The following is a 25,459-nucleotide window of genomic DNA, read 5'->3' on the forward strand; positions in this document are numbered from 1 at the left end:
GACCAAAAAAGTGATCATTTAAATCCTTATGTGTAGAAAACTTACAGGAAAAGTATTATTAAGATAAGGAGTAGAGGGATGCCTGAGTGGCTCAGTGGTTGAGCATCTGCCTTCGGCTCAGGGCGTGATCCCAGGATCGACTCCTGCATTGGGCTCCCTGCAAAGAGCCTGCTTCTCCCTCTGGCTATGTCTCTGCCTCTCTCTCTCTCTCTGTGTCTCTCATGGATAAATAAATAAATCTTAAAAAAAAAAAAAAAGATAAAGAGTAGAAAAATAATTCAACCTGAGAACTCTAGGGAGGGAGTAGGGAAAGGATAAAGAGATAGAAAGCAACTTGAAGAAACTGAAGTTTGTCATTCGTAAGTGTATATGTATATATGCATAGAAAATATGAAAAAGGACATAAAACCCCAAAATATGAAGAGTGGCTGTATGATTGCTTTTTTTCCCTTTTACTTACGTGTATTTTTGGTGCTTTCTCATTAAGATGAACTTTTAAAAGGGATGGTCCTTGTGCATGGGGAAGGAAGATAGGCTGCAAGTGCTTTTACTAAAGAACAGCATTTAAGGACAGATTTGCCAAAGCATGTTCTTGGGAAGTAATAGCCCCTAAAGATACCTGTCGTTATTCAACTACACTCAACTACATTGTCACCATATTGTAAATGTGTATCCATATATTAAAAGTGTTATTGGAAGCAAGATTTTTTTTTTTTAATGTAGGCTCCATGCCCAGTGTGGAGCCCAACACAGGACTTGACCTCATGACCCTGAGATCAAGACCTGAGTGAACTGAGGTCAAGAGTTGGAAGCCCAACCAGCTGAGCCACCCAGGTGCCCCTGTAAGCAAGATATTTTTAAATCTATAATTTCCCCAAGCTTATTTGACATGGAGTGTTTTTTTTCATGTAATTCCAATTAACAAATTATATAAAGCATATAAAGCAGCACTTAGCACAGTAACACGTAGCAATACACACTAGTAAGCTTTAGCTCTTATCAAAGTGTTTCTGTTTTATGATTTATTCTGTATTTTATTTTTATTTTTTTATTTTTATTTTTATTTTTTTTAAATTTTATTTATTTATGATAGGCACACAGTGAGAGAGAGAAAGAGAGGCAGAGACACAGGCAGAGGGAGAAGCAGGCTCCATGCACCGAGAGCCCGACGTGGGATTCGATCCCGGGTCTCCAGGATCACGCCCTGGGCCAAAGGCAGGCGCCAAACCGCTGCGCCACCCAGGGATCCCTATTTTTATTTTTTTGAGAGATAGGGAGAACATGGGGGAAGAGGGAGAGGGAGCAGCAGGTTCCCCGCTGAGCAGGGAGCCATGTGTGGCTCCATCCCAAGACCCTGGGATTGTGACCTGAGACAAAGGCAGATACTTAACAGACTGAGCCACCCAGACAGCCCTATTCTATATTTTAGAAAAGGTTCTAAGAAGATACTTGGCTCAAGCAGTTAAGGATTTCAGAATAACCTTTAGAGAGCCAACAAGTAATGATAGAGAAATGAAACCAATCTTCTAGAGTTGAATGAAGGTCAGGTGTCCAGAATGTGGGGTTTTTCAAGAGAGTATAGAAAAATACATGGAGCAGGAAGTATGCTTTACACTGTCACGTAGGCAGGAAATTGTCTCAGACCTGAGCTTTAGGACAGGACAGTGGTTGCCCATGACATGGACGCATGGAATAGAAACCACAGATGGAGCACTAAGGCAAAGTTAACGAAATGGTGATGGAGTTATTTTGCTTTTATAAGTTGCTTCTAGGGGGAAAATAGATTGTACAAAGATTTCTGTGCAATCATGTTACAGTCTGAAACAGTCTAATGCCGTGTTAGGATTGGTTAAGTAAGGAAAAATAATATTAAATAAAAAATTTAAAAAATAAGAAATGACCAAGATGTTCAGGCATTAACTTCTCTTTAAGTTATAAGAAATACACAGAGGCACAGGAAAATATATAGGAAGACCTAACGCTGGAAATATAAAGAGTGGTGGTACGAGTGCTTTTTCTCTATCCTTTTACCTAAAAGTATTTTCAACAAACATGGATGACATGGGAGAGGTTTTTTTGTTTGTTTCTAAGAAACAAGCAGGTGGACTTGGGTGAAGAAAGAAAGAAAATGGGAAAGATGCTCTTGTCTTATCACTGGGAGAAGGGAAAAGGAACAAACTTACTTCTACTCGGATTTACTAGACCCCAAATGTGGATCTGTTTTGGAGGGAAAGATACATAGTTGGTAGAGCATGTAACCCTTACTCTCAGGGTCATGAGGTAAAGCCCCACATTAGGCATGGAGCCTACTTGATTAAAAAAAATAAAGATTTTTAGGGGCAAAAGATTATCCTTGCACTTGAAAAAAAAAAGTACTAAGTACATGAGCCAACATTGAGTGCAAAGCATGTCTTTTGTAGCCATGGTTCCTATTTTCTTTCCTCCGAGTAACCAATGCTACCAATTTCTTCAATTATAGTATAAATGTGTACCTGACTCTTTCACATAAATTTAGCATACATACCTTGCTGTACAGTGCCTAGCATTTTTTTTCACTTATCTTAGAGATTATTTCACATCAGTATACGGGGGTCTGATTTGTTCTTTTTGGCAGCTCATAGTATTCCATACTTGTGGTGTCACCACTGTCTATAGTATCTTTTTTTAACTGATGAGCATTTAGATTACTATCACACGACAAACTGTAACGTCCTGGGTGTGCACATCATGCAGACAGAAGGTCATTTTGGCATAGGGAATAATAATGACCTAATATACTAGATTCGAAAGTCAGTGTCTGGAATCTTTGACACTGCTGCTTAACCAAATAAAGCTTTGAGAAATACTTGAGAAACAGTTCCAAAGAGTTTTGAAAATTAGAAATAAAAGCAGAGGAGCTGATTCTGGGCGCGCCACAGGTTGAATTACATTGCAGGTGAGATCATGAGCTTTTGCGAAGGACAGCGCCCTCTGATGCGGGTAGACTCTGGTATGTCATGAGTGTCCTTACCTCAAAAACGATGCTGCTCCCCATCAGTGTGTGCCTTGACATGCCTTGTTTTTTTCTGTCTGTATATTTACATCTTCTGTGACCCTGTGTCTGTCCCTTTACATTTCCCCACTATCTGTTTTCCTAGTAGGTGGCATAGCATGAAGGAGAACAGGCTGACATCAGACAGATGGGTTCCCAAGTCCCCACGATGAAGCTGTGGCACTAATTTAGACAAGATGCTTAGTTCCTTTTAGCCTGTGGCCTTCTTTCTACAGTGATGATACCCAATGGTGGGCATTGTGGTTGAATTAGAGACTAGATGTGGAAAGCACCTAGCATAGTGCCTAGCACATAAGAGCTAATTAATGGTGGCTACATTATTCTCTCTCTCTTCTGCCTTTTTTCTTAAGTTCATTTCTTAAATTCATGCCTCCTCTTGCTCTCTCCTAACTTCCCAAACTATAGAGGTAAAGTCGTAGTGTAAAAAACAACAGTTGTTTTTTTTAAAATCTTTCCTTTTTTTTTTTTTTCTTTTTAAATACTTAAAGTACAGGAGTGGAAAAACCTCAGAATTCTTTGATCAGAGATGCCAAACCGCTGGCTTAAAAAAGTGAAGAGAAACTTCTCTAAAAACTAAAATCTGTTAAAACATTAGAGGGAATCTTTTGGTTCATATAACTGAGTAGTTAAGCGGTAAGCCTGGTGTAGGTGAAGCTTTATCCAGTGATCCAATGTCATCAACATCTAACCCTGTCTCTGCACTGACATTCAAAATGTCAGACTTCACAGATGGCCCTCGGACAACGTCAGGCTCTTCATAGCCAAATGGCCACTGCAGCTCCAAGCTACATGTGTGTTTTGGATGTAATTTATTTTTGCTTTGTTGGACCTCAAATGCAAAGCAATGCATTAATCATGTACCTCAGTTCATAGCATATGGCCATCATCACTCAGTGCAAGAACTCCCTCACTTTATTATAAATTCAGTTTCCCTTTCCTTCGTCTCCATTCTCCATACTTCATAAGTACCCACTTAATATGTGCCCTTGCCATGCCTGTATACTTCTAAAATAGTGTTATTATGTGTGTATAAAAGTTTAATTTCTGCAAATGGCCTGGGGCTATAAATCTTGCTGTTTCCTACTTTTCTCACTTGGATTTGTCCGTATTGCTATGTGGATATCCTTTGTTTTGCTAATCACCACATAGTATTCCACTCTATATATCCACCACACTTTACATATCTGTTTCTCTGGGGATAGATACCTAGATTTCCTCCATTTCCTTAATATTGCAACAAAGGCTATGGATGGTCTTCTGCGAGTTGCTTGTTCGTCTCTGCTCATTATTCAATTACATTTTATCTTTTTGTTGTAATCTCTTACCAGTTTGAGAAGTGTTTGATATTTTAGTCTGTAACCTCTCTTTTAATTTTGTCAATGACATCTTATATTGAACAGAAAATCTTATTTTTTAATAGTCAAATTGCTCTATTTGTCTACATGTATGTGTTGAGGGGTTTGCAAGGAGTTATTTCCCTACCCTTAAGTCACAAAGATATCCTCCTATACTTTCTTCTATTAACTTTATAGTTTTACGTTTTCTCTATAAGAATTGTGTGTATTGTTCATGTATTGATTTCTGCGTACTTTACAGTTGTTGCTTTTATGAATGGTTTGCTATTTTCTATTATATACTCTAATGCTATTTACTGGTATCAAGGAATGCTATTGATTTCCGAAAGTTGAGTTTGTGTTCCACAACTTCGCTAAACTCTCTTACTTAAATAACTCATCTGATTATTTTGTTAACTTTTCAATGGAGATGATCATATAATCTAAAAAAATGAGAGGGGTGCCTGGCTGGCTCAGTCGGAAGAGCGTGCGACTCTTGATCTCAGGGTTATGAGTTCGAGTCCTAGACTAGGTGTAGAAACAGCACAAATAAACAAACAAGGAAAAAAAGACAATATAATCTCCCATCCCAATTCTTTCACTTGTGTCTTATTTTAGAACATTAGACTTGACCTTTAATATGATGCTAAACAGGGACGCCTGAGTGGCTCGGTGGTTGAGCGCCTGCCTTTGGCTCAGGGTGTGATCCGGGATTCCCACGCAAGGAGTCCCACATCGGGCTCCTTGCATGGAGCCTGCTTCTCCCACTGCCTGTGTCTCTCATGAATAAATAAATAAAAATCTTAAAAAAAAAATACGATGTTAAACAGTAGGGGTGAAAGCGACATTTTTGTTCCTTATTTCAGTTTTTTCCATTAAGTGTGGTGTTTATTCTAGATTTTTGGTATATTGTTTTTATGAAGTTAAGTAGTTATCCTAATTTTCTGAGAATGTTGATCATAAATATGAGTTGGATTATATCAAGTGCTTTCCTCATACACCAATAACATGATCGACACCTCCAGAAAATTTCTTAGAAATGTATTCATAATGTTTCTAATAATCTTTGATGTATCTTTGTTTTCCCCTTTCATTTTGTTTTGTTTATATGCATCACTCCCCTTTTCTTCTACAGTCTTGCCAGTCTTATTCAATCTTCTTCAGTCTTGTTAGTTTTTTAAGGAACCACGAATTTTATTGGGTATATACATGTTCATTATGATTTTATCTTTTTGATCTATTATTTTATCCACAAATATGTAATGTCCCCCATTTTTCTTTATGATATGTTTTGCCCTAATATTAAGTTTGATATCTGAGGTATCTATATTCTAAATAATATTCCATTGTATGAATATATCACTTTTTTTAGAGATTTTATTTATTTGACAGATAGAGGGCACAAGCCGGGAGAGTGGCAGAGGCAGAGGGAGAAGCAGGCTTCATGCTCAATCCCAGGACCCTGGGATCATGACCTGAGCTGAAGGCAGATGCTTAACCAACTGAGCCACCACCCAGGTGCCCCGTATATCACATTTTTATGTATCCATTTATCAGTTGATAGACATAGGCTGTTTGCACATTTTGGATAGCATGAATAATGCTGCTGTGAACATTTTTGTCCCATAGTCCCCCCTTACGCAATTGGCATATGTTCCAAGACCCCCAGGGGATGCCTGAAAACCATGCATAGTACTGAACTCTGTATATACTGTGTTTTTTCCTATATATACATACTGATGATAAAGTTTGATTTATAAATGAGGCACAGAAGAGATTATTAATTATAGCTAAAAATAAAATAGAACAATTGTAACAATGTACTATAAGTTATATGAATGTGGTCTCTCTCTAAAATATTGTACTGTACTCACCCTTTTTTTTTCTTAAGATTTTATTTATGAGGGCAGCCCGGGGGGCTCAGCGATTTAGTGCCGTCTTCACCCCAGGGCGTGATCCTGGAGACCCGGGATTGAGTCCCGCATCGGGCTCCCTGCATGGGGCCTGCTTTTCCCTCTGTGTCTCTGCCCCCCCCCTCACTCTGTGTGTGTTTCTCATGAATAAACAAAATCTTTTTTAAAAATTTCATTTATGAGAGAGAGAAAACACAAGTGGGGCAGGGGGCGGTGGGGCAGAGGGAGAGGGAGAAGCAGGCTCCCTGCTGAACAGGAAGCCTGATCAGGGACTCAATCCCAGGACCCTGAGATCACGACCTGACCCGAAGGTAGACACCCAACAGATTGAGCTACCCAGGCACCCCTGGGCTCACCCTTCTTGTGGGGATATGAAACAATAAAATGCCTACATGAGGAGATGAAGTGAGGTGAATGACAGGCATTATAATGAAGCCTTAGGCTGTTACCCACTTTCTGATGATATCAGAAGGAAGATCATCTGCTTCCAGACCATGACTTGACCATGGGTAACTGAATTGAAGATAAGGGGGACTACTGTAAAAGTTTGTGTGGATATATATTTTCACTTCTCTTAGGTATGTACCAAGGTGTGGAACTGCTGGCTCATATGAAAACTCTCTGTTTAACTTTTTGAGGAACCACAAAACTGGTTCCCACCATAGCTGAAACATTTTGCATTTATACTAGCAATGTAGAAGAGCTTAAATTTCTCTGCATCCTTGCCAAAACTTATTTTCCATTTTCTGATGACAGCTATTGCGGTAGGTATAAAGTGATAGTCATCCTTTTGATTTGCATTTCCCTAATGACTCATGGTGTTGAGTATCTTTGCATGTGCCTATTAAGTACTTAGTATATTATACTAATATAATTATACTAATAATTATAGTATATGGCTAAGTATATTAACTATAAAAGTACTTCTTAAAGGAGAGTTTCCAAAGAGACTTTGTGCTATTAACTTTCTAAGGCCTTGCATGCCTGAACTTCTCATTTTTGCATCCTCAAATGTATATAATAGTTTAGCTGGATATAATATTCTAAGTTATTTTCCTTCATCACTTAGAAAATATGACTTGATTGCTTTTTTGTCTCTACTGTTTGTTAGAAAAACTAATGTCAAGCTAATTCTTATTCTTTTGTGGACTATCTGCTCCTTCTTTCTAGCTTTTAGGATGTTGTTTTTGTCTTTGATGTTCTTAAATTTTACAATAATGTGTCAAAGTTTTGGTTTTGTCTATTCTGTGCTCTGTCGGAATCCTTTCCAACTTTAATGTTTGAAACTTCTTTTTTTTTAAGATTTTTTTTTTTATTCATGAGAGACAGAGAGAGAGAGAGAGAAAGGCAGATACACAGGCAGAGGGAGAAGCATCCTCCATGCAGGGGGCCTGATGTGGGACTCAATCCCAAGACTCTAGAATTATGCCCTGGGCCAAAGGCAAGAGCAAAACTGCTGAGCCACCCAGGGATCCCCCTAATGTTTGAAACTTCTTATGATTTCTGTAAATATTTTCTTTCCTAAATACATTTTCTCTCTTTCTGGGACACATATTGTACAGATATTTACATTATTATTATTATCATCTCTTAAATGTTTTTTCATATTTTCCATGTCTTTCCAGTACCTCCTGGGAAAACTCTTTCAGCTGGCCTGGATTATTACTCATTTTTCAGCTATGCATTCTTTTTTTTAAAAAAATTATTTATTTATTCATGAGAAACACAGAGAAAGAGAGAGAAGCAGAGACACATGCAGAGAAAGAAGCAGGCTCCATGCAAGAAGCCCGATGTGGGATTCAATCTCAGGACTCCAAGATCACACCCTGGGCTGAAGCAGGCACTCAACCACTGAGCCACCCAGGTGCCTGCTATGCAGGCACTCTTGTTTTTATCCAATCTCTTGGGTTTATTCACTATTACATAGATAGTACCTAGTATTACCATTTGGTTCTTTATAGCTTCTTGTTTGTTATTATTGTCCTCCTATCTCAGCAAGGATCTTTATTGTGATTATTTTAAGTTCTTGATTTGTCTTATTCCATTCTGGTTCATCTAGTACAGTTTGTTCTAGTTATTGTCTCTCTTGGTGTGACTCTACTCCTCAAATATCTGATTATTTTCACTTGTGAGCTTGTTTTTTTTTTTTTTTTTTCCAGTTTATGAACAGCTGTCTTAGCTGGGGATGTATACTAAGGGGTGAGGCCAAGGTAGTACCCTAGCATGTGCTTCCCAAGAACTGGGGTTGGGATCCTCAAGGGGCATTTCCTAAAGGCAAGTCCCAGGCACCAGAGTCAGATCTTGACCCAAACTGTGGATCTAGTCTTTCAGTTATTGTTTTCTGCTAACTTTCTTATAGTGGCTTATTTCTGTATATTTGGCAATATTTTACTATATATCTCTGTACTTTGTAACTTCAGCTATGGGCATTCTTTGAGGCCTAGATTTAAGATATGTCTCTCTAAAGAGTATTTGAGTTTGCTTCTTCCAGGCTCCTAGGAACATTATCAACCCTGGACCACTTCAAACTAAATGTTAGCTTAAGGATTTCAGGGGGGATCCCTGGGTGGCTCAGCAGTTTAGCACCTGCCTTTGGCCCAGAGCATGATCCTGGAGTCCTGGGATCAAGTCTCACATCAGGCCCCCTGCATAGAGCCGGCTTCTCCCTCTGCCTGTGTCTCTGCCTCTCTCTATCTCTCTGTCTCTCATGAATAAATAAATAAAATCTTAAAAAAAAAAAAAAAGAATTTCAGGGTCTCAGAGAGAGGATGAATTTCAACCACAAATGAATGTGACTGTTTACTGCTTGTGGTTAGGAACTCTTACAGAAGGCTCTCCACCTTGCTATCCCACCCTGAGCTGAGAGGAAAACAAAGGTCCCAGGGCATCTAGCAGGCTCAGTCCATAGAGCATATGATTCTCAATCTCAGGGTTGTGAGTTCAAGCCCCATGTTGGGTGGGTGTAGAGAGTACTTAAGAAATAAAATCTTAAAAAAAATACACAAAAATGGAAAAGTGTCTCCTTAGTGAGGCCAGGGATATCATTTTCATTCCCACCAATGAGGTCAATTTTGGGGGTTCCATTTTTTTTTAAGATTTTATTTATTCATGAGAGAGAGAGAGAGAGAGAGGCAGAGATACAGGCAGAGGGAGAAGCAGGCTCCATGCAGGGAGCCTGATGTGGGACTTGATCCCAGGACTCTAGGATCACACTCTGGGCTGAAGGCAGGCACTAAACCTCTGAGCCACTTGGGCTGCCCATATGGTGTTTTATATTGAGAGACTTCTCTGCACATCCAATTTTTCATAATGTCAAAAAAAAGTCCTATATTTATTTTGTATAAAACATCAGTATTAATTTTATATAAAATTATAATTAATATATGCTATTTAGTATTTAATTCTATATTAACTGTACATTTACAGGCCGGTTCATAAGTCAGACTATTGCATGTCACCCCCGGTGCATCAGGTGTCCTGATGAAAGGACAGGCGTTCCATGAGGAGGAAGGGTTGGCAATGGTAACTTCACTTACTAAAATAGGACTCTTTCTGTGTCAGTTTCACCAGAAACCCCAAAGGCTGAGAACAAAACAGTAGGCGCCAAGTCTGTCCACATCCAAAAGGGAGGAGGCGCTAGATCACCTGTGCACCCCACGCTAAGAGATTGTGAAGTGGATCCTGGGAAGTACTAGCTCAGTCCTAGGAAGGATTAGCTGGGCCTCCACCTCAACCTATGTAAGATAATGTGAGAGGATTTCTTTGGAAGTAGTTGTCACTACTCTGGATGTTTCCTGTCCTCCAAGCAGGATGGGGTGGGGGTGTCTCCTCTTTGCCTCATGCCAAATGAGGGGGCACTTTAAGAGGATCATTTAAAGAGCTTGACACATCCTGCAGAGTCTGATGGACACACAGACCGGTGTCTGACTCACTCCTAAAAGTCTAAAGACAAACTGTTGGGTGGCTAGCTCCTGAAGAAGGCCGAAGTGGAGAGAAGGCTGTGTTGGGAATGGCTTGCCTGCCCAAAGTTCCTGAGTTCCTGTGGGCCTGATGGTGGCTCTCAAGAAAGGGAGCCAGGTTTGGTGATTTTAAGAAGGGAACGCCTGGAGGGAAGAGATGACACCAGTGGCGGGGAGGCTGCTGGCGACGAAGGGGCTGGGGTGGAATCCAGAATCACCAGAGAAGGCATGGCCTACAGGGCCACTGCAGGTGTGAGACCCCCCGAGGATGGACAGAGTCTTGAGAAGCCATGAGAAAGCACATGTGAGCAAAGCACCCCTGAACTCCGCTACCCCCAGAGAACCCTTAGCACCCACGTACAACTGTGCTGCTCGAGAAAGGAGAGCAGGCTCAGAACGGCAGCAAGTAGTGTGTGAGGTAGTGTGTGAGGAATCAAAATGGCCCTGACCATGACCCCTGCTCTCCCTCAGGTTGCCAGGCTGGGGGAAGGGAAAAGTTTGACGTTCATGGACATTGGAGGTTTGAATAGATCACTGGATGAGACTTGTCACCACTCAGGAAAAGAGACTATTTCTGAAATGAGGAGGAGGAGGAGGATAAGTCTTCAACCTGGTTGTTATACGGCAGAGACTGGAAAGGCCAGAACTCTTGTCCGGGCAGGAGGAAAAACAAAGCATTACAGCAGGTTGGCAGGGGCACTCGAGAGAAACCACGCCGCTTCCTGTTTATCCCTTGCCAGTCTAGCTTGTTCTACAAACAGGTTGCATTTGAGGAGGTGAAGGGACCACGGAGACGGAGAGGTGGGCCGTGTCTCGGCCTCCGACAGTCACAGCCAACCACAGGGAGAAGTTCTACTGGGTGAAGTTTGGAGTTTTAATGTTCTACAGGCTGGACTTTTTTTAAAAACCAAAGAAAAAAAATGGCTAATTGTCCTGTTATCTCTTGGAATAGCTGTGCGAACCACCCACGACTCCCTGCCGGAGAGGAAGAGCTCGGCCAGGAGGCTCCCAGCCGCCGCTGCTCTCTGCTGGCGCCGAGCAAGTCGCCTTGCTTGTCAAGGGTCACATCTACTTCTGAGTATCACAATGTGCTGCAGTTTATATGCTACAGGATGCGGTCAGTTAGGTTAATTTGATTAAAAGTATTACCTTTCAATAGAAGAAAACTACTATGTAATGCAAAGTAGCCACGAAAATCCTGTAAACCACAGAGACCAAGTGATCAGCTTGTTGGAAAGTATTTCAAGACTTGTCAAACTTCAGAATTAATCGCTATTTTTCTTTTACAAGCAGCAAGTGTTTCTTAATTGCTCTCCTTCTCTGTGATGACAGAGGCTCATCAGCAGGATTGCCGCTGTGAGGCCTACAGTCTGGTTTTCCAACAGCCAGCACTCATTCGCACAGCCCTCTGTGCTACTGTCCGCCTTACAGGGCCCAGAATTATGGAAACTATATCTCCCAGACCCCTTTGCTCTCAAAGTTCTGGATGAGCTTTCTTTCTGCCCGTGTATGCATGTGAGATTTTGTAGGTGGGAGGAAAAAGTGGTATTTTTTTCTCTAGCAAAATGGGTAGGTCAGGGCAGACTTAACGTCCTGCCCTCTCCTCTGGGTGATCTGTGAGCCCCCGTCTCAGTACTCAGCGCAACTCTGATCAGCAGTGGGGGTCACTTTTGTGACCTGGGCGACAGCCCCAACCTCCTAGTAACTGCTAATAACTGCTGAACCTTGGTGGCAACTTGCCCCAGACTCCTGCAGTCCTTCAAATCGTGGCCCATAGCATCTCAATGCCCGACCCTCAATTCCTGTTTGCTTGGAAGGCCTGCAGTGGGTTCTCATTTGTTGACTGACCCCGGATGGTCACAGCCCCTACCTAGCTGGTATTGTGAAAGAAATAATGGGTCCCTTTAAGTTCAAAGGAATTTTTTTAAAGCTATAAATGAGTCATCAACCGCCTTTTTAAAAGAAACTCATGAAGAGAGAACTTTGAAAATCAATCTTTAGAAATATTTATCACTATGTGATTCTGTTGCTCCAAATAATGTGTTAAACCAAGATTTTCAAAATACTGAAACGTACCAAATTACATTGCTTTAAATAAAATAATCATCTTTCTTTACTGAGAGAAATTGGCCCTTTTTTTTTTACTATTAGTAAATAAAATAATTTTCCAAATATTGTATATTTTTAAAATCCTTTTAACTCTATTCTGTGCATGTTTTTAATGTATGTACTACATTGATTCTGCAGTACATGTATGTAGTTTTAAAATAAATACAAATACTTAAGGGGGAGGCACAATCAAAAAAAGTTTACAGGGGCACCTGGCTGGCTCAGTCAGGGAGTTCAAGCCCCATGTTGGGTATAGAGTTTAAGTAAATAATAAAATTATCCTTATTTAAAAAATTATAATCATTGCTTTTGGACACATACCTACAGCATCATAACTGATGGAAGCCAGTGCCTACACATGTATATTCTCTCAGATACACCCTCTTTCATTAGTCCCATCAAAACTCTCCCAGATTCCCATGACTGGCCACATAGCCAAGTCACTGCTGTAGTTGCAGAGTTAAGATTGAACCTTCTGAGTCTGTTCCCACAGTTTCTCTGGGCATGGAAAACTGATTCCAGAACTCCTCGTTTTCCCTCAAAGGCTCAAAGGACAGAATGGTGGCATCACAATGGTTGGGGAATGGAGGTTGGGTCTCTCAACATATGTATAAAAAAGTATGGGCACTGTTCCACCCCAACATGTGTGTACACATAAGCTCAAGATGCTGGATCCCTCACATCACTGGAGTCCCTGCTCAAACGTCACCAAATCAGTAAGGACATCCCTAAATGCATTATTAAGCAGCAGGTTCCTATCTGCTGCCTCCAGCTTTACTTTTCTCCATAACACTCATCACCATTTGATAAATTTTATGTTTTATTTGATTATTGTCTGTTTGTCTAGAATGGAAACTTCATGAATATAGAAGTTTTCCATATTCCACTTGCTTTTACTTCCCTAGCATCTAGTAGAGTGCCTGACTCAATGCAGATGCTCAATAAAAATTCACTGAATGATAATATATTTGCTTTCCCAGATACTCTTGACCAATACATAGGAACATGACCCAGGTCACGCTAATTAGAAGTACTCACCTCAGAAAGTGACTCCTGGGTAAAGACTTAATCCATTCTGGCACAAGGAAAAGCAGAGAAACCACTGGTATTAGCCAGTGTCCTGGAGCAAGAGCTCTGGTGCTGGTCCCAGCTCCTGTCTACTGTCATTGTACCAGCCTTGCAAGTTCTTAGCAGTTGTGCCTCATGGTGTTTTCACTGGCTCATTCTGGAGCATGATTTTGGGTCAGGTTTTCATCTGTATAGCTTCTAAGTCTGGTCTCTGGCCTTACCAGGAAATTCTGAAAATCACCCATTATCTTTTTTTTTTTTTAATTTTTATTTATTTATGATAGTCACACACAGAGAGAGAGAGAGAGGCAGAGACACAGGCAGAGGGAGAAGCAGGCTCCATGCACCGGGAGCCCGACGTGGGATTCGATCCCGGGTCTCCAGGATCGCGCCCTGGGCCAAAGGCAGGCGCCAAACCGCTGCGCCACCCAGGGATCCCCACCCATTATCTTTTTAATAAAAATCCATTTTCTGCTATAACTTACAAAATTAAAAAAAAAAAAAGCTTTGGAGTTAGATTGCCTGGAGCCAAATACCAGTTAATAATGTTGATTAAACCATGAAAGTATTCTGAGATTGTTCCCACATTTGTAAGTGGATAAAATCAGAGTACTAACTCACAGGATTATGGTGAAGGTCAAGCGAGACATTGCCTGTAAAGTGCTCTGGACATAGTTCACATACTTGCAATCCTATGTTATATAAGGGCCAACAAAGTGTTTTGTTTGATAAACTGTTTTTAACTTGATTGCTAACATTTGAAAGTTAGGACATTTCATAAAAATGCCAGATTTACAATTATTGAAAAATCAGCAGCCCTGGCAGTACTGGGACCGTATTCCTACTTTGCAACAATGGGACTGAGCTGAAAATGTCTAGCCCCTTTGCAAGAGGTAGGAACCCACCTGGCCTGATTCACTCTTGTATTACCTGCCTTGTCTCTGCTGTAGAGTTTTTTTTGAGTTTGTAGCCCTGCGACTAGGAACATGAAGATTTTCTAAAGCTGCAAAATTGAGAAATTTGGCCAAATGGTCTCTACGAACTTTTTCAGACTGATTTGCTATTTTGTTGCTGTGAAATAATTCCAAAGCTTAGTGGAATTATTTTCAAAAGACAGCCTTCTTATTGTTGTTAATGATTCTTTGGGTTAACTGGGTTTAGCTGGGCAATTCTCTGCTCCATCTGATGTTGGCAGAGGCTGGTCATCTGGAAGTGCCACTGGATTAGGACATTCAAGATGGTTTACTCACTAGGTTGGCCATCTGTCAGCAGAGAGCTCACTTGGGGCCAACTCCATACTCCTCCTTAGGCCTTGGGGGTTTCACACATGGTAGCTAGGTAAGAAGCAGGAAGTGAAAGTTGTCAGTCTTAAGGCCTGGTCTTCTACAAACAGTCCAGAATGTCACTTCTGCTATATTGGTCAAAGCTAGTCACAAGACCAGCTCAGATTCAAGAGGTGGAAGGGTGGGTGGGATGAGAAATGAGCTTCACTTCTTGATGTAAGGAGCTACAAATGCACAAGCCAACTTTGTGGAGACTAGTGGCTAGGTACAGCTAACATTTCATGATCATTTATTCCTTCTTTTTTTTTTTAAGATTCTTTTTATTTATTCTTGAGAGAGAGAGAGAGAGAGGCAGAGACACAGGCAGAGGGAGCAGGTTCCATGCAGGGAGCCCGACATGGGTCTCGATCCTGCGTCTCCAGGATCACGCCCTGGGCTGAAGGCGTGTTAAACCACTGAGTCACCCGGGCTGCCCCCATTTATTCCTTCTTAATATAAGAATGACTTAGAGAAGAAGCAAACAGCTTCTTGGCCATTCAGAATTCAGAATTATTACTCTGTACTACAATATATCAAGTGATCCAACACCTAATTCCAATAAATTCTCCCACTTCCTCAGTGCTGGCTTAAATTCGTTACATCCTTGAAAGCTCCTTAAACAAATTTATATTGTTAAATAACAAAAATTCAGCTGGCTATATTTGAAAGATTGAATTGGTTTTGTTCACCAAGTCATGACTTGGGAAGCATCCCATCTAGCAAGTATAAGGGAGCTTCAAAGGGCTACATAAAGAGAGGTTTCTAAAGGTAGAAATAGTTGAAAAAAGTAAATTCTTGGCTAAGGAACCCATTGTTTTAAGCAATGCTGCCTTCCTGAAGGGAACAGAAGGGGCCCATCAGGAAATTTCCTAGTGCTGACCAGGACGTTTCCATACCCCCTGGTTATAGGTTCCATTTCTGGAGGGGTCATAACTGAAAGTCAGGCTAGGTGTTAATTCTTGGTTTACTGACTTGGGACCTTAACCTAAGTGAGGCCATTTTTGCCCGCGGTTTTCTCCTTAACAGTATCAACAAAAGAATAACTGATAACATTCTCAACGCCTAATACAGATGTGCCTTTTAAAACCAGATACTTGGGAGTTACGGGGTTGATCGGTATTTTAGGAGTGTCACAAGGAGAGACTCATTCATTCACATCAAGCCATTCTAGTCTGGTTTCCTCTGATGGCGATCCCGGGAGTGTCGGGGTTCCAGCCAGACTGTGAGCCAGCTACCTCCAAGTGGTGACCCGGCAGGGACCCCGGGGCAGGGGGCCGGACCGTCCAGAGTGGGAATTCAGGAGTCCGAGCAGCCGCATCCTGGCTCACGGGGAAGACGATGGAGCGCAGACTCAGGTACTTTACTTGCAAAAGGTACGGTTAACATGTAATGAGCCTTTTTAACTTTGCCCTGTGGACCACAAAGGCCTGGAGCAGTGCGGGGCCTAGACTTCCCGAGGAAGCCGGAAGCCCAAGAGGTAAACAGGGATACGAATACCAACGGCCAGGCTTCAGGCTGCGGGGGCAGGAGCGGAGGAGGCAGTGGGAGAGGCTGGGCCGGGGGCGCGGAGGGCGAGAGGCAGCGGCAGCGGCAGCGGCAGCGGCAGCGCGAGGCCGGCGGCCACGACAGCCGGCGGCCCAGCAGTCTCAGGGGCGAGGGCCGCCTCTCCGACGTCCTGGCCTAGGAGCTAAGGCCGCGGACACCCAGAAGCCACTCGTCCAATTCACGCAACCAGGCTCAGATCCAGAAAAAGAGCTTCTGGTTATTCCTAATGAACTAATTCCCAGGGAGTTAAACAACAACTCCCCGCCGTCCCGGGCTTATCGGTGACCCGGCAATTCACAACGCAAGGTCCACGTCTCCAGGCCGCCATTGGCTCCGCGGAAACGGTCTCCGCTCTTCAACCGGAAACAGAAAACTGACCGAGGCGGACGCCCCCTAAAGGCGGGCTGGGGGCAAGCGAAATCCGGGCAGCCGCGACCCCGGAAGGGGCAGGCTGCTTCCGGTAACAGTCCGACGCTGCAGAAGCTCCCAGGGCGAGTCTCCGAGACGCGGCCAGTGTTCCCAGCGCGCTCCGCTCCGCGACACCGCAGGCCCACGTTTGCGCAGGCGCGGGGGTTACCAGGCAGGCACACGCGTACGCAAACCCGTGCGCGCTCCCGTTCTCCGTCCGGCGCGTCGGTGCTGTTTCGAGGGTAAAGCCTTTGGAGCCGGAACGCGGACTCTTGTCCTCTGAACTACAACTCCCAGCATGCCTCACCCCTCATATTGGTACTAGGTGTGGTGTCTCAGGATAGGTTAAAAGGAGGTCTAAATGACGGTGACGTACCAAAGAGGAAAAAAAATTGAATACGTTGCTGGAGCGCCTCGCTCACAGAAGCCCCAGTGGCCTAATGGATAAGGCATTGGCCTCCTAAGCCAGGGATTGTGGGTTCGAGTCCCATCTGGGGTGGTTGCGTTTTCTTTTTCACCCCCGCATTGAAAATGACTTTTTCCGTTATTAAAGAACTATACAGAAATATGCGAACTTAATTTTACTTTTTAAAAATAGGAAGTGTATGGGTGGTTTTCCTAGGTGTTGGACTACAGTGGAAGAGAAGACGAAACTGCATTTCCTTCCTCCGAGTCGTGCAGTGCCGTACGACTGACTTCTGGGAAGTATTCTGAATTCCGCTGTCCTCTCTAGATACCAAAAGGTTATCTTTCGCGTTCTGTTTCAAACCAACAGCCATTCCCACAGGCTCACTTATTCTCGAGACTCAGCGGTCAGCTAATGACGTTTTAAATGACGCAGTCAGCATGAACCTCCTTTCCCCTCAGCTCGGCCTTGTTCTCAGACTTTCTTAAGGACCTGGGGCATTGCTTACACTCGGCTTTCGTTTGCTCTCTCTTAACTCCTTAGAGCGCCGCTCGGCGTTTGATTAGTAAGGCTCCGCAGAGACGGGAAGTGAGCTATTCCATTACCCCGCGTTCGGGGGTGGGGGGAACCCGGCCGTCTGGGTCCGACCGTACCATTTAGCCGCTGGGCTCGGGGGGAGGGAGCCTGAGGGGCGTAGGGCGCCATTGGGCGCCGGGCTCCGAGGACGGGAAAATGGCGGCCTTAGGGTCCCCGGCGCGCACTTTACGAGGCCTTCTACGGGAATTGCGCTATTTGAGCGAGGCCACGGGCCGGCCGTATCGCGACACCGCAGCCTATCGGTACCTCGTGAAGGCCTTCCGTGCACATCGGGTACGGAAACCCGAGCCGGCGCTGCAGCGCCCCTTCCCCGGGGAGGGGGCGACGGGGTGGGATGTGGCCCGGCCGGGCGGGGGGGGGGGCGGCCGGGCGCGGCGCCCGCCTTGCGGGAACCCGGCCTCCCCCCAGCAAAGCCGTGCCCTGGGCCGTGGTCTGTGGCCGGAGCCCCGGCGCTGACCGAGGGCGGCAGGACCGCCGAGTCGCCCCGAGGCTGTGCGTGGCCGGCGCCTGCGCCCAGGGAGGCCGAGCGGCGGCCAGACGTGCTGGGTGCGGAGCCGGGGGGCTCGCCGCGGCGTCCGCCCACCTTCTCGCCGCCCCCGGGAGGCACCCCGACCACCCGTCTTTGAGGCAGAAAAGAGACCCGGCATAGGAGGAACGTGAAGGCCTTGGCGGGAGCCGTGTTTTACTTCTCTGGTCTCTGTGCACCCCTCAAGGGAACGGCGCTTGCAGGGCTGAGCTAGGCACCTGCGGCGAGGTGTCCTGTCCCTACGTCAACGTGGGGCCTGACCTCCTACGCCGACGGGGTTTTTTTTGCCTTACGTAGCAGATAAACTTCAACATGTGGGAGGCCGTCCTTGGGAAATTGCTTCCTGAAATGCACACTCCGTACATCTTCCCTCTAGGCGAGAGCGGCTTCCAAGCGGGGCAGCAGGCTCAGGGACGCTGACCTGTGCGAGGACCGGTCTAGGAGCAGCTAGCACCGGGGTTCCCAGATGGGAGTCTCACATTTACTGGCTGTCTCTGGAGCTTCGGGTGGGTCTGGGAAGGAAGTTGGAAGCAGCGATCTCTGAGGTAGTATGTTGGGGCGGCACTTTGGACCGCAGGGTAGGAAGCCCACTGTCTTTGGGCAATTTGGAGAAAGGGAACCAGCCTCTTGGGAGTTAGATGCAATGTGTTAGAACTAAAATTCAAAATTTTTGTATAATGTATTGAGTAAACTCTATGCCTAATGTGGGTCTAAAATGCAAGAATTTTAAAAAGTTTTTTTAAAGATTTTATTTATTCATTAGACACACACACACACACACACACACACACACACACACAGGCAGGCAGGCTCCAGGCGCCCGACATGGGACTCGATCCCGTGGCCTCCAGGATCAGGCCCTGGGCTGAAAGTGGCAGTAAACCGCTGAACCACCCAGCCCAAGAATTTTATTTTATTTTAAAGATTTTTTTTTATCCATTCATGAGACACACACAGAGAGAGAGAGAGGCAGAGACCCAGGCAGAGGGAGAAGCAGGCTCCATGCAGGCAGCCCGATGTGGGACCCGATCCGGGACTCCAGGATCTCGCCCTGAGCCAAAGGCAGACACTCAACCACTGAGCCACCCAGACATCCCTACCCAAGAATTTTAAAAAGATTTATTTGAGAGAGATTCTTATTTGTGTGAGAGAGTGTGGGTAGAGGAAGAGGGCGTGAGAAATCACCAGCGGACTCCTCGCTAAACCTGGACCCGCTGCAGGCTCAATCTCCCAACCCTGAGATCATGACCTGAGCGGAAACCAAGAGTCCAGCGCCAAACTGACCCAGCCACTCAGTCCCTCTAAAATTCAAAAAAAATTTAAAGGTGAAAATCTTAAGAGACTTTTAAGAACTTGACTAAAATTATGAATAAGGTGCACAGGAGTCCTGTCCTTTTTTTTTTTTTTTTTAGATTTATGTATTTATTTATGATAGAGAGAGAGAGAGGCAGAGACATAGGAAGAAGGAGAAGCAGGCTCCATGCCGGGAGCCCGACGTGGGACTCGATCCCGAGACCCCAGGATCGCGCCCTGGGCCAAAGGCAGGCGCGAAACCGCTGAGCCACTCAGGGATCCCAGAGTCCTGTCTTTTAAGAAATCTGCAGGCTGAGGAACCTGAGGGCAAAGCACATAGAATAAGTAAGCGCCAAGAGAATAAACAACAGGAGGATCTTGTGTGGGGACGTGGTGGGATTTCAGGAGGAAAGTTGCTAAGCAGGGACTTGAAAAATTAAGAGTTAGCAAGCAAATGAGGGTTAGGGAAAATGAAGTCCAGGGCAAAAAGCTGTACCACTGAAAGTCCAGAGGTAAGAAGGGACAGTTGAGAACGATTGAAGCTTAGGGTGATATGGTAGGTGAAGTAGATGTGATAGGCAGGAATTTAAACTTCATTGTAAATGTAATGGAAGGTCGTTTACGGTGACCTTCCTTAGGATGGAAGTTCATTCTAAGATTTTTAAGGTGACATGTTTATAGGTGTACCTTGTGGAGGCAATGTTATTGCCTTTGAGAGAGGCTTGGTAATGGCTCTCAAATTCCTTGGAAATACATAAAAATCCATGCTCCAAATTCCAGAAACACCATTCTGTGGAATGTATGTGAGGACATGGGGAATGCTTTCTGTTTCCGTTGGCTCAGAGCTAACTCGGTAACCATCAATGCCCATTTTCCGTATCCTTTCCCTAAACTGAAGGGGTTCATTTAGGGAGGAACTTCTGCTTTTCCTTAGAGAAGATATAGTTTTCATTTTCGTTATTTTTTAGGATTTATTTGTTGAGAGAGAGAGCATGGGCAGGAGGGGCAGAGGGAAAGGCAGAGAGATCTCAAGCTGACTCTAGGCAGAGTGGCACTCTATCCCAGGACCCTGAGATCATGACGAGCTAGAGCTAAAACAGAGTCAGATGCTTAACCAACTGTGCCACCCAGGCACCCTGAGTTTTCTTTTTCATTTGATCTCTTTTGGTCTCTTGTTATTCATTTACTATGTATGTTGCTGGCCCTTCTCTCCTGACTCCTGCTGCAGGCTCAGCTGAATCAGGATCCATATTCTCCTATCCTACACTGACATAGAATTCCTGTTTAAAATCCTATCAATTTGGGCTTACATGGGGATCCCTGGGTGGCGCAGCGGTTTGGCGCGTACCTTTGGCTCAGGGCGCGATCCTGGAGACCCAGGATCGAATCCCGTATCAGGCTCCCGGTGCATGGAGCCTGCTTCTCCCTCTGCATCTCTCTCTCTCTGTGACTATCATAAATAAATAAATTTTAAAAAAATTTAAAAAAAAATTTGGGCTTATATGATAGAAATGGATGTTACCATTTGTTGATGTGTGACGGTGTTGGTCACTCATAAATTTTATTTATTAAAAGTTAAATGGGGGCAGCCCGGGGTGGCTCAGCGGTTTAGCGCCTTCAGCCCAGGGCCTGATTCTGGGGACGAGTCCCACGTCGAGCTCCCTGCATGGAGCCTGCTTCTCCCTCTGCCTGTGTCTCTGCCCCCCCCCCCTCTCTCTCTCTCTCATGAATAAATAAATTTAAAAAAATCTTTAAAAAAAAGTTAAATGGTTAGAGCAGATGAATTTGTTTTTTTGAGCAGCTTATGAGTGCCATTTTCACATGTGATCTGCACCTCTGTGTGTGTGTGTGCATCATGTGCAGATCTTAAACCAAACTTTCTAGTTTTCAGATTCTAACTCTATGTATTCAAATAAAGAAAGGTGAAAGAAAGGTGTTTATGTAGGCAGTGGTACCCAGAGATTATTTCTGCAATTAGGTATACGCAGAGCTCCTTAAGTCACTTGAAGCCATGCACACATATCTTTCACCTTTCCTGCCCTCTGCTCACAACTTCTGAACACAAAACTAGTCAAATACAGGACAGAGTACTAAATCTAGAAATCAATTATGATGACTTCTGAATAGATAGAGTCAGAATCTGGATTTTTAGATGGATAAATAAATTGAAAGCAAGTATAATTAGTAATATGAAAATATGCATATTACTTATATATAACCATTTTGTTATTGCTGAGGACAAAGCTATTATTTTTTCAGACAAAATGGTTTTACTTTTCATTGAGCTGAAAGACCTACCACATTAACCAAAGTCAGAAATATAAAAAGCAGGGGATCCCTGGGTGGTGCAGTGGTTTAGCGCCTGCCTTTGGCCCAGGGAGCGATCCTGGAGACCCAGGATCGAATCCCACGTCGGGCTCCCGGTGCATGGAGCCTGCTTCTCCCTCTGCCTCTCTCTCTCTGTGTGACTATCATAAATAAATAAAAATTAAAAAAGAAATATAAAAAGCAGGCTTTCATTTGTTTGAGGGGGAGAAAATTCTATATTTTATTCCTGAGGCGACATTAATGCTAATAATTCCCCATCTCTTCAGTGGTTGAAACCTCTCTGGGCTTTAGTTTCCTCATTTGTAAAAGATTTGTAAGACAAGGGAATTGAAATGAAAGGACTTTTTTTCAGTATTAAAATCTGAGGACACTAAATGAAATTCCTCAGTGATACTCCTTGTAAAATTCCTCTTCAATTAATTGGAGGTCAGCTTTCCTAATGAACAACTATAGTGTGCCTCTACATATGTAATTAGTATATGCATATACATGTTTATATTTCCTCTGTACAACTTCCTTTCATTCTAGAGAATGCTTATGAAATATCTGTTGCCCTGTATCTTAGCTGGGCTGTTTTTTTTTTTTAATTTTTAAAAATTATTATTATTATTTTTAGCTGGGCTGTTAATAAAATATGTGACCTTGCTACTTTCTAGGTCACCAGTGAGAAGTTATGCAGAGCCCAACATGAGCTTCATTTCCAAGCTGCCACCTATCTCTGCCTCTTACGCAGTGTTCGAGAACACGTGGCCCTTCACCAGGAATTCCATGGCAAGGGTGAGCGCTCCGTGGAGGAGTCTGCTGGCTTAGTGGGTCTCAGGTTACCCCAGCAGCCTGGAGGGAAGGGCTGGGAGCCATGAAGATGGACAGATTCCTCCAATGCTGCCGTCATACAAGGATTTAATCATTTCCTTCAATATGTATTTATCATTAAATTTCTGTATAAGTTTAGGGTTTTTCTCTGTAATTTTGTCGACTGTTTCTTAGGGAGGTTTTATCCTTCCAGTGAATTTACTGAACTTTTTACATTAGGTTGATTCATGCTCTCAATCTACTTTTAAAACTATTATTTTTATTTTAAAGGTATACAAACTTACTGTTTGAAGTAACTCATATGGTACAGAAAATAAAACCTTTTTTCTTTTCCCTGTCCCTCCCCTATTGCATCCCCATTACCAGGTGGTAACTTTTGCTAACAGTTTGGTGTGTGTCTTTCCAGCTATTTGCTATGCTTATACAAGCATACGTTTATATGTACATATAATCTACTTTATTTAAAGATATACAAATATTTTTAAGGGCTCAGAAAACAGATGGCATATCAAATAGGGATACGGATAAAAGGTTAATGAAGGGGTATAGAAAGATGTGGGCTAAACTATAGTTAACAAATTGTGAAGCTCCTAGGGGCTAGCACCGGTTGAAAGCTATTCCCTCCATACGCTGACGGAATTGACCCTTAGGTATAGGAATATGGCCACCACGCACCTGCAGGCTGCAGGCAGGAAGTCCAGGGAGAGGGAGATGGAATGAGTGTACTGACTTCTGCTTTTTCATCTGTCAAATTACTCTTCCTCTTGAATTTTCTTTCAAGGTGAAAGATCCATGCCCTCGGCTGACCGAGTCAGCTTTGGCTTCGTTCTGTATTCCTGTCTTTCCCTTTCCTTTATCTAATCAGGAATTTCTGCTTCTGCGATGGCTCTAACATCCATTCCCCCCTTCTCAGTCTTCATTACCTCTCTTTTAGTTCTAGCACTGATAATCTTTTGACTGAACTATCAAACTAGTCTCCTAAATGGTCTCTTTGCCTCTAATGACCTCAAATAGAAATTACTTTCTCTGCAAACTACCAGCATTTCTTTATCTGTGTCCGCTTTGTGATCTGTGTCAGTTTCTTGAAGGCATGCCTTTACAACTTTTTTGCTGAGCTGCAAGCTCCTGAAGAGTAAGGACCATGTGTCATTCATCTATGTAGTCTCCAAAGCACCTCCTTCCACAGTGATTTTGCACATAGCATTATTCAGTATTTTGAATACGTGGCTCAGTGAGCACTACTCACCAGATGTACAATCCGAACAGATATATTCATAAAGCATTTTAAAACACCATCTAAGAGATTAACTTGAAAACAATAGTATTAGAGGACAAGTGAGCATTTATTTAACTAATGGATCAAAAAAATAGAATACTTAACATACTTTTTCCCCGTTTTACTTCATGGGCATGAGTATATTGTTATCTGAAGATATTTTACTTTGGTAAAATGAAGAAACCAAAGGATTAGGGTGGGTTGATATTTTGATTTCTTTTGTTGTTACAATATTGTATATACAATAAAGATTTGAGGAAGAATTGTTTAACCAGGGTAAGATATTCTAGGTTTGAAGTGATAGAAATCTAGGTTTTAATCTACTTTTATAATTTACCAGTTGTGTTATCTTGGGCAGGTTAGTTGACCTGAGCTTATTCCCTCTTCTATAAAATGGGAATGCCAACAAGATGGTTGTAATAAATACATAAAAAAATGAGTGCCTGACAAGAAAATCTTATATTCTCATTCTTTTATCATGAACCTTTCTCTGAACTCTTGCCACCTGTCTTCTGGATTATACACAGGGTTTCTTTTTTTTTTTTTCAGGTTAAATACTTTGCTCAGACCATTTCTATCCATATATATTCAAACCTGTACCTCTTACTAATGGACTTATAAAAAAAATTAGCTGAACTTGTTTTAGAAATAGAAGGAAATGATTTTGGAACATAAGCTATTAAAGATAAACTTTCTGTACTGAGAAGTTCCAAGAACTGGGGTTTTGGCACCGTGTTCACTTACTATAGATTGATTTTGTTTAATTTATCCATTTTAGAGCACACACATGAGGTAGGGGAGAGGGAGAGAGAGAGAGGGAGAGAAACTCAAGCAGCTTCACACCAAGTGGAGCCTGACACAGGGCTTGATCTTACGACCCTGAGGCCATGACCTGAGCCAAAACCAAGAGTCAGATGCCCAACTGACTGAGACACTCAGGTGCCCCTACTATAGTTTTTTTTTTTTTTTAATTTTCATTTATTTATTTTAATTTATGATAGTCACACACACAGAGAGAGAGGCAGAGACACAGGCAGAGGGAGAAGCAGGCTCCATGCACCGGGAGCCCGACATGGGATTCGATCCCGGGTCTCTAGGATCGCGCCCTGGGCCAAAGGCAGGCGCCAAACCGCTGCGCCACCCAGGGATCCCCTTACTATAGTTTTTGACGTGGTACATGCTTTTATCACATTTCTCCGTTTGCTGTCTCTTTTTTTAAAAAAAAAAATTTTTTTTTAAATTTATTTATGATAGTCACAGAGAGAGAGAGAGGCAGAGACACAGGCAGAGGGAGAAGCAGGCTCCATGCACCGGGAGCCCGATGTGGGATTCGATCCCGGGTCTCCAGGATCGCGCCCCGGGCCAAAGACAGGCGCCAAACCGCTGCGCCACCCAGGGATCCCCGTTTGCTGTCTCTTACCCTCTTTTGATTTCAACTGCTTCCTTTCGTTGAATTAGAGTAGCATTTAAATATGCTCAAGGCTCTTCCATCTAAAAACACTCAACCATA

General features: G+C 43.3%; 1 protein-coding gene and 1 non-coding gene across 2 annotated transcripts; both read left to right on the forward strand.

Moving 5' to 3' along the window:
- The first annotated feature begins 17,136 nt into the window (after positions 1 to 17,136).
- TRNAR-CCU (transfer RNA arginine (anticodon CCU)) lies at positions 17,137 to 17,209 on the forward strand. The gene has a single exon. It is a non-coding gene; the product is annotated as a tRNA-Arg (tRNA).
- Positions 17,210 to 17,772: 563 nt separating this feature from the next.
- Positions 17,773 to 23,006, forward strand: FMC1 (formation of mitochondrial complex V assembly factor 1 homolog). Its single transcript, XM_055335181.1, has 2 exons — positions 17,773 to 17,986; positions 22,517 to 23,006. Exons 1-2 carry the CDS (start codon positions 17,849 to 17,851, stop codon positions 22,718 to 22,720), a joined length of 342 nt encoding a protein of 113 aa, XP_055191156.1. The 5' UTR covers positions 17,773 to 17,848; the 3' UTR covers positions 22,721 to 23,006.
- The last annotated feature ends 2,453 nt before the right edge of the window (positions 23,007 to 25,459 follow it).

Source organism: Nyctereutes procyonoides, unplaced genomic scaffold (genome assembly GCF_905146905.1).
Source record: "Nyctereutes procyonoides isolate TBG_1078 unplaced genomic scaffold, NYPRO_anot_genome, whole genome shotgun sequence".
Classification (NCBI taxonomy): Eukaryota; Metazoa; Chordata; class Mammalia; order Carnivora; family Canidae; genus Nyctereutes; species Nyctereutes procyonoides.

Excerpts from the sequence above, each read along its gene's own strand:
- FMC1 (XM_055335181.1), top strand. The coding sequence starts at position 17,849 with ATGGCGGCCTTAGGGTCCCCGGCGCGCACTTTACGAGGCCTTCTACGG. Across the intron at positions 17,987-22,516 it reads AGGCCTTCCGTGCACATCGG|GTCACCAGTGAGAAGTTATG; the intron begins GTACGGAAACCC and ends GCTACTTTCTAG.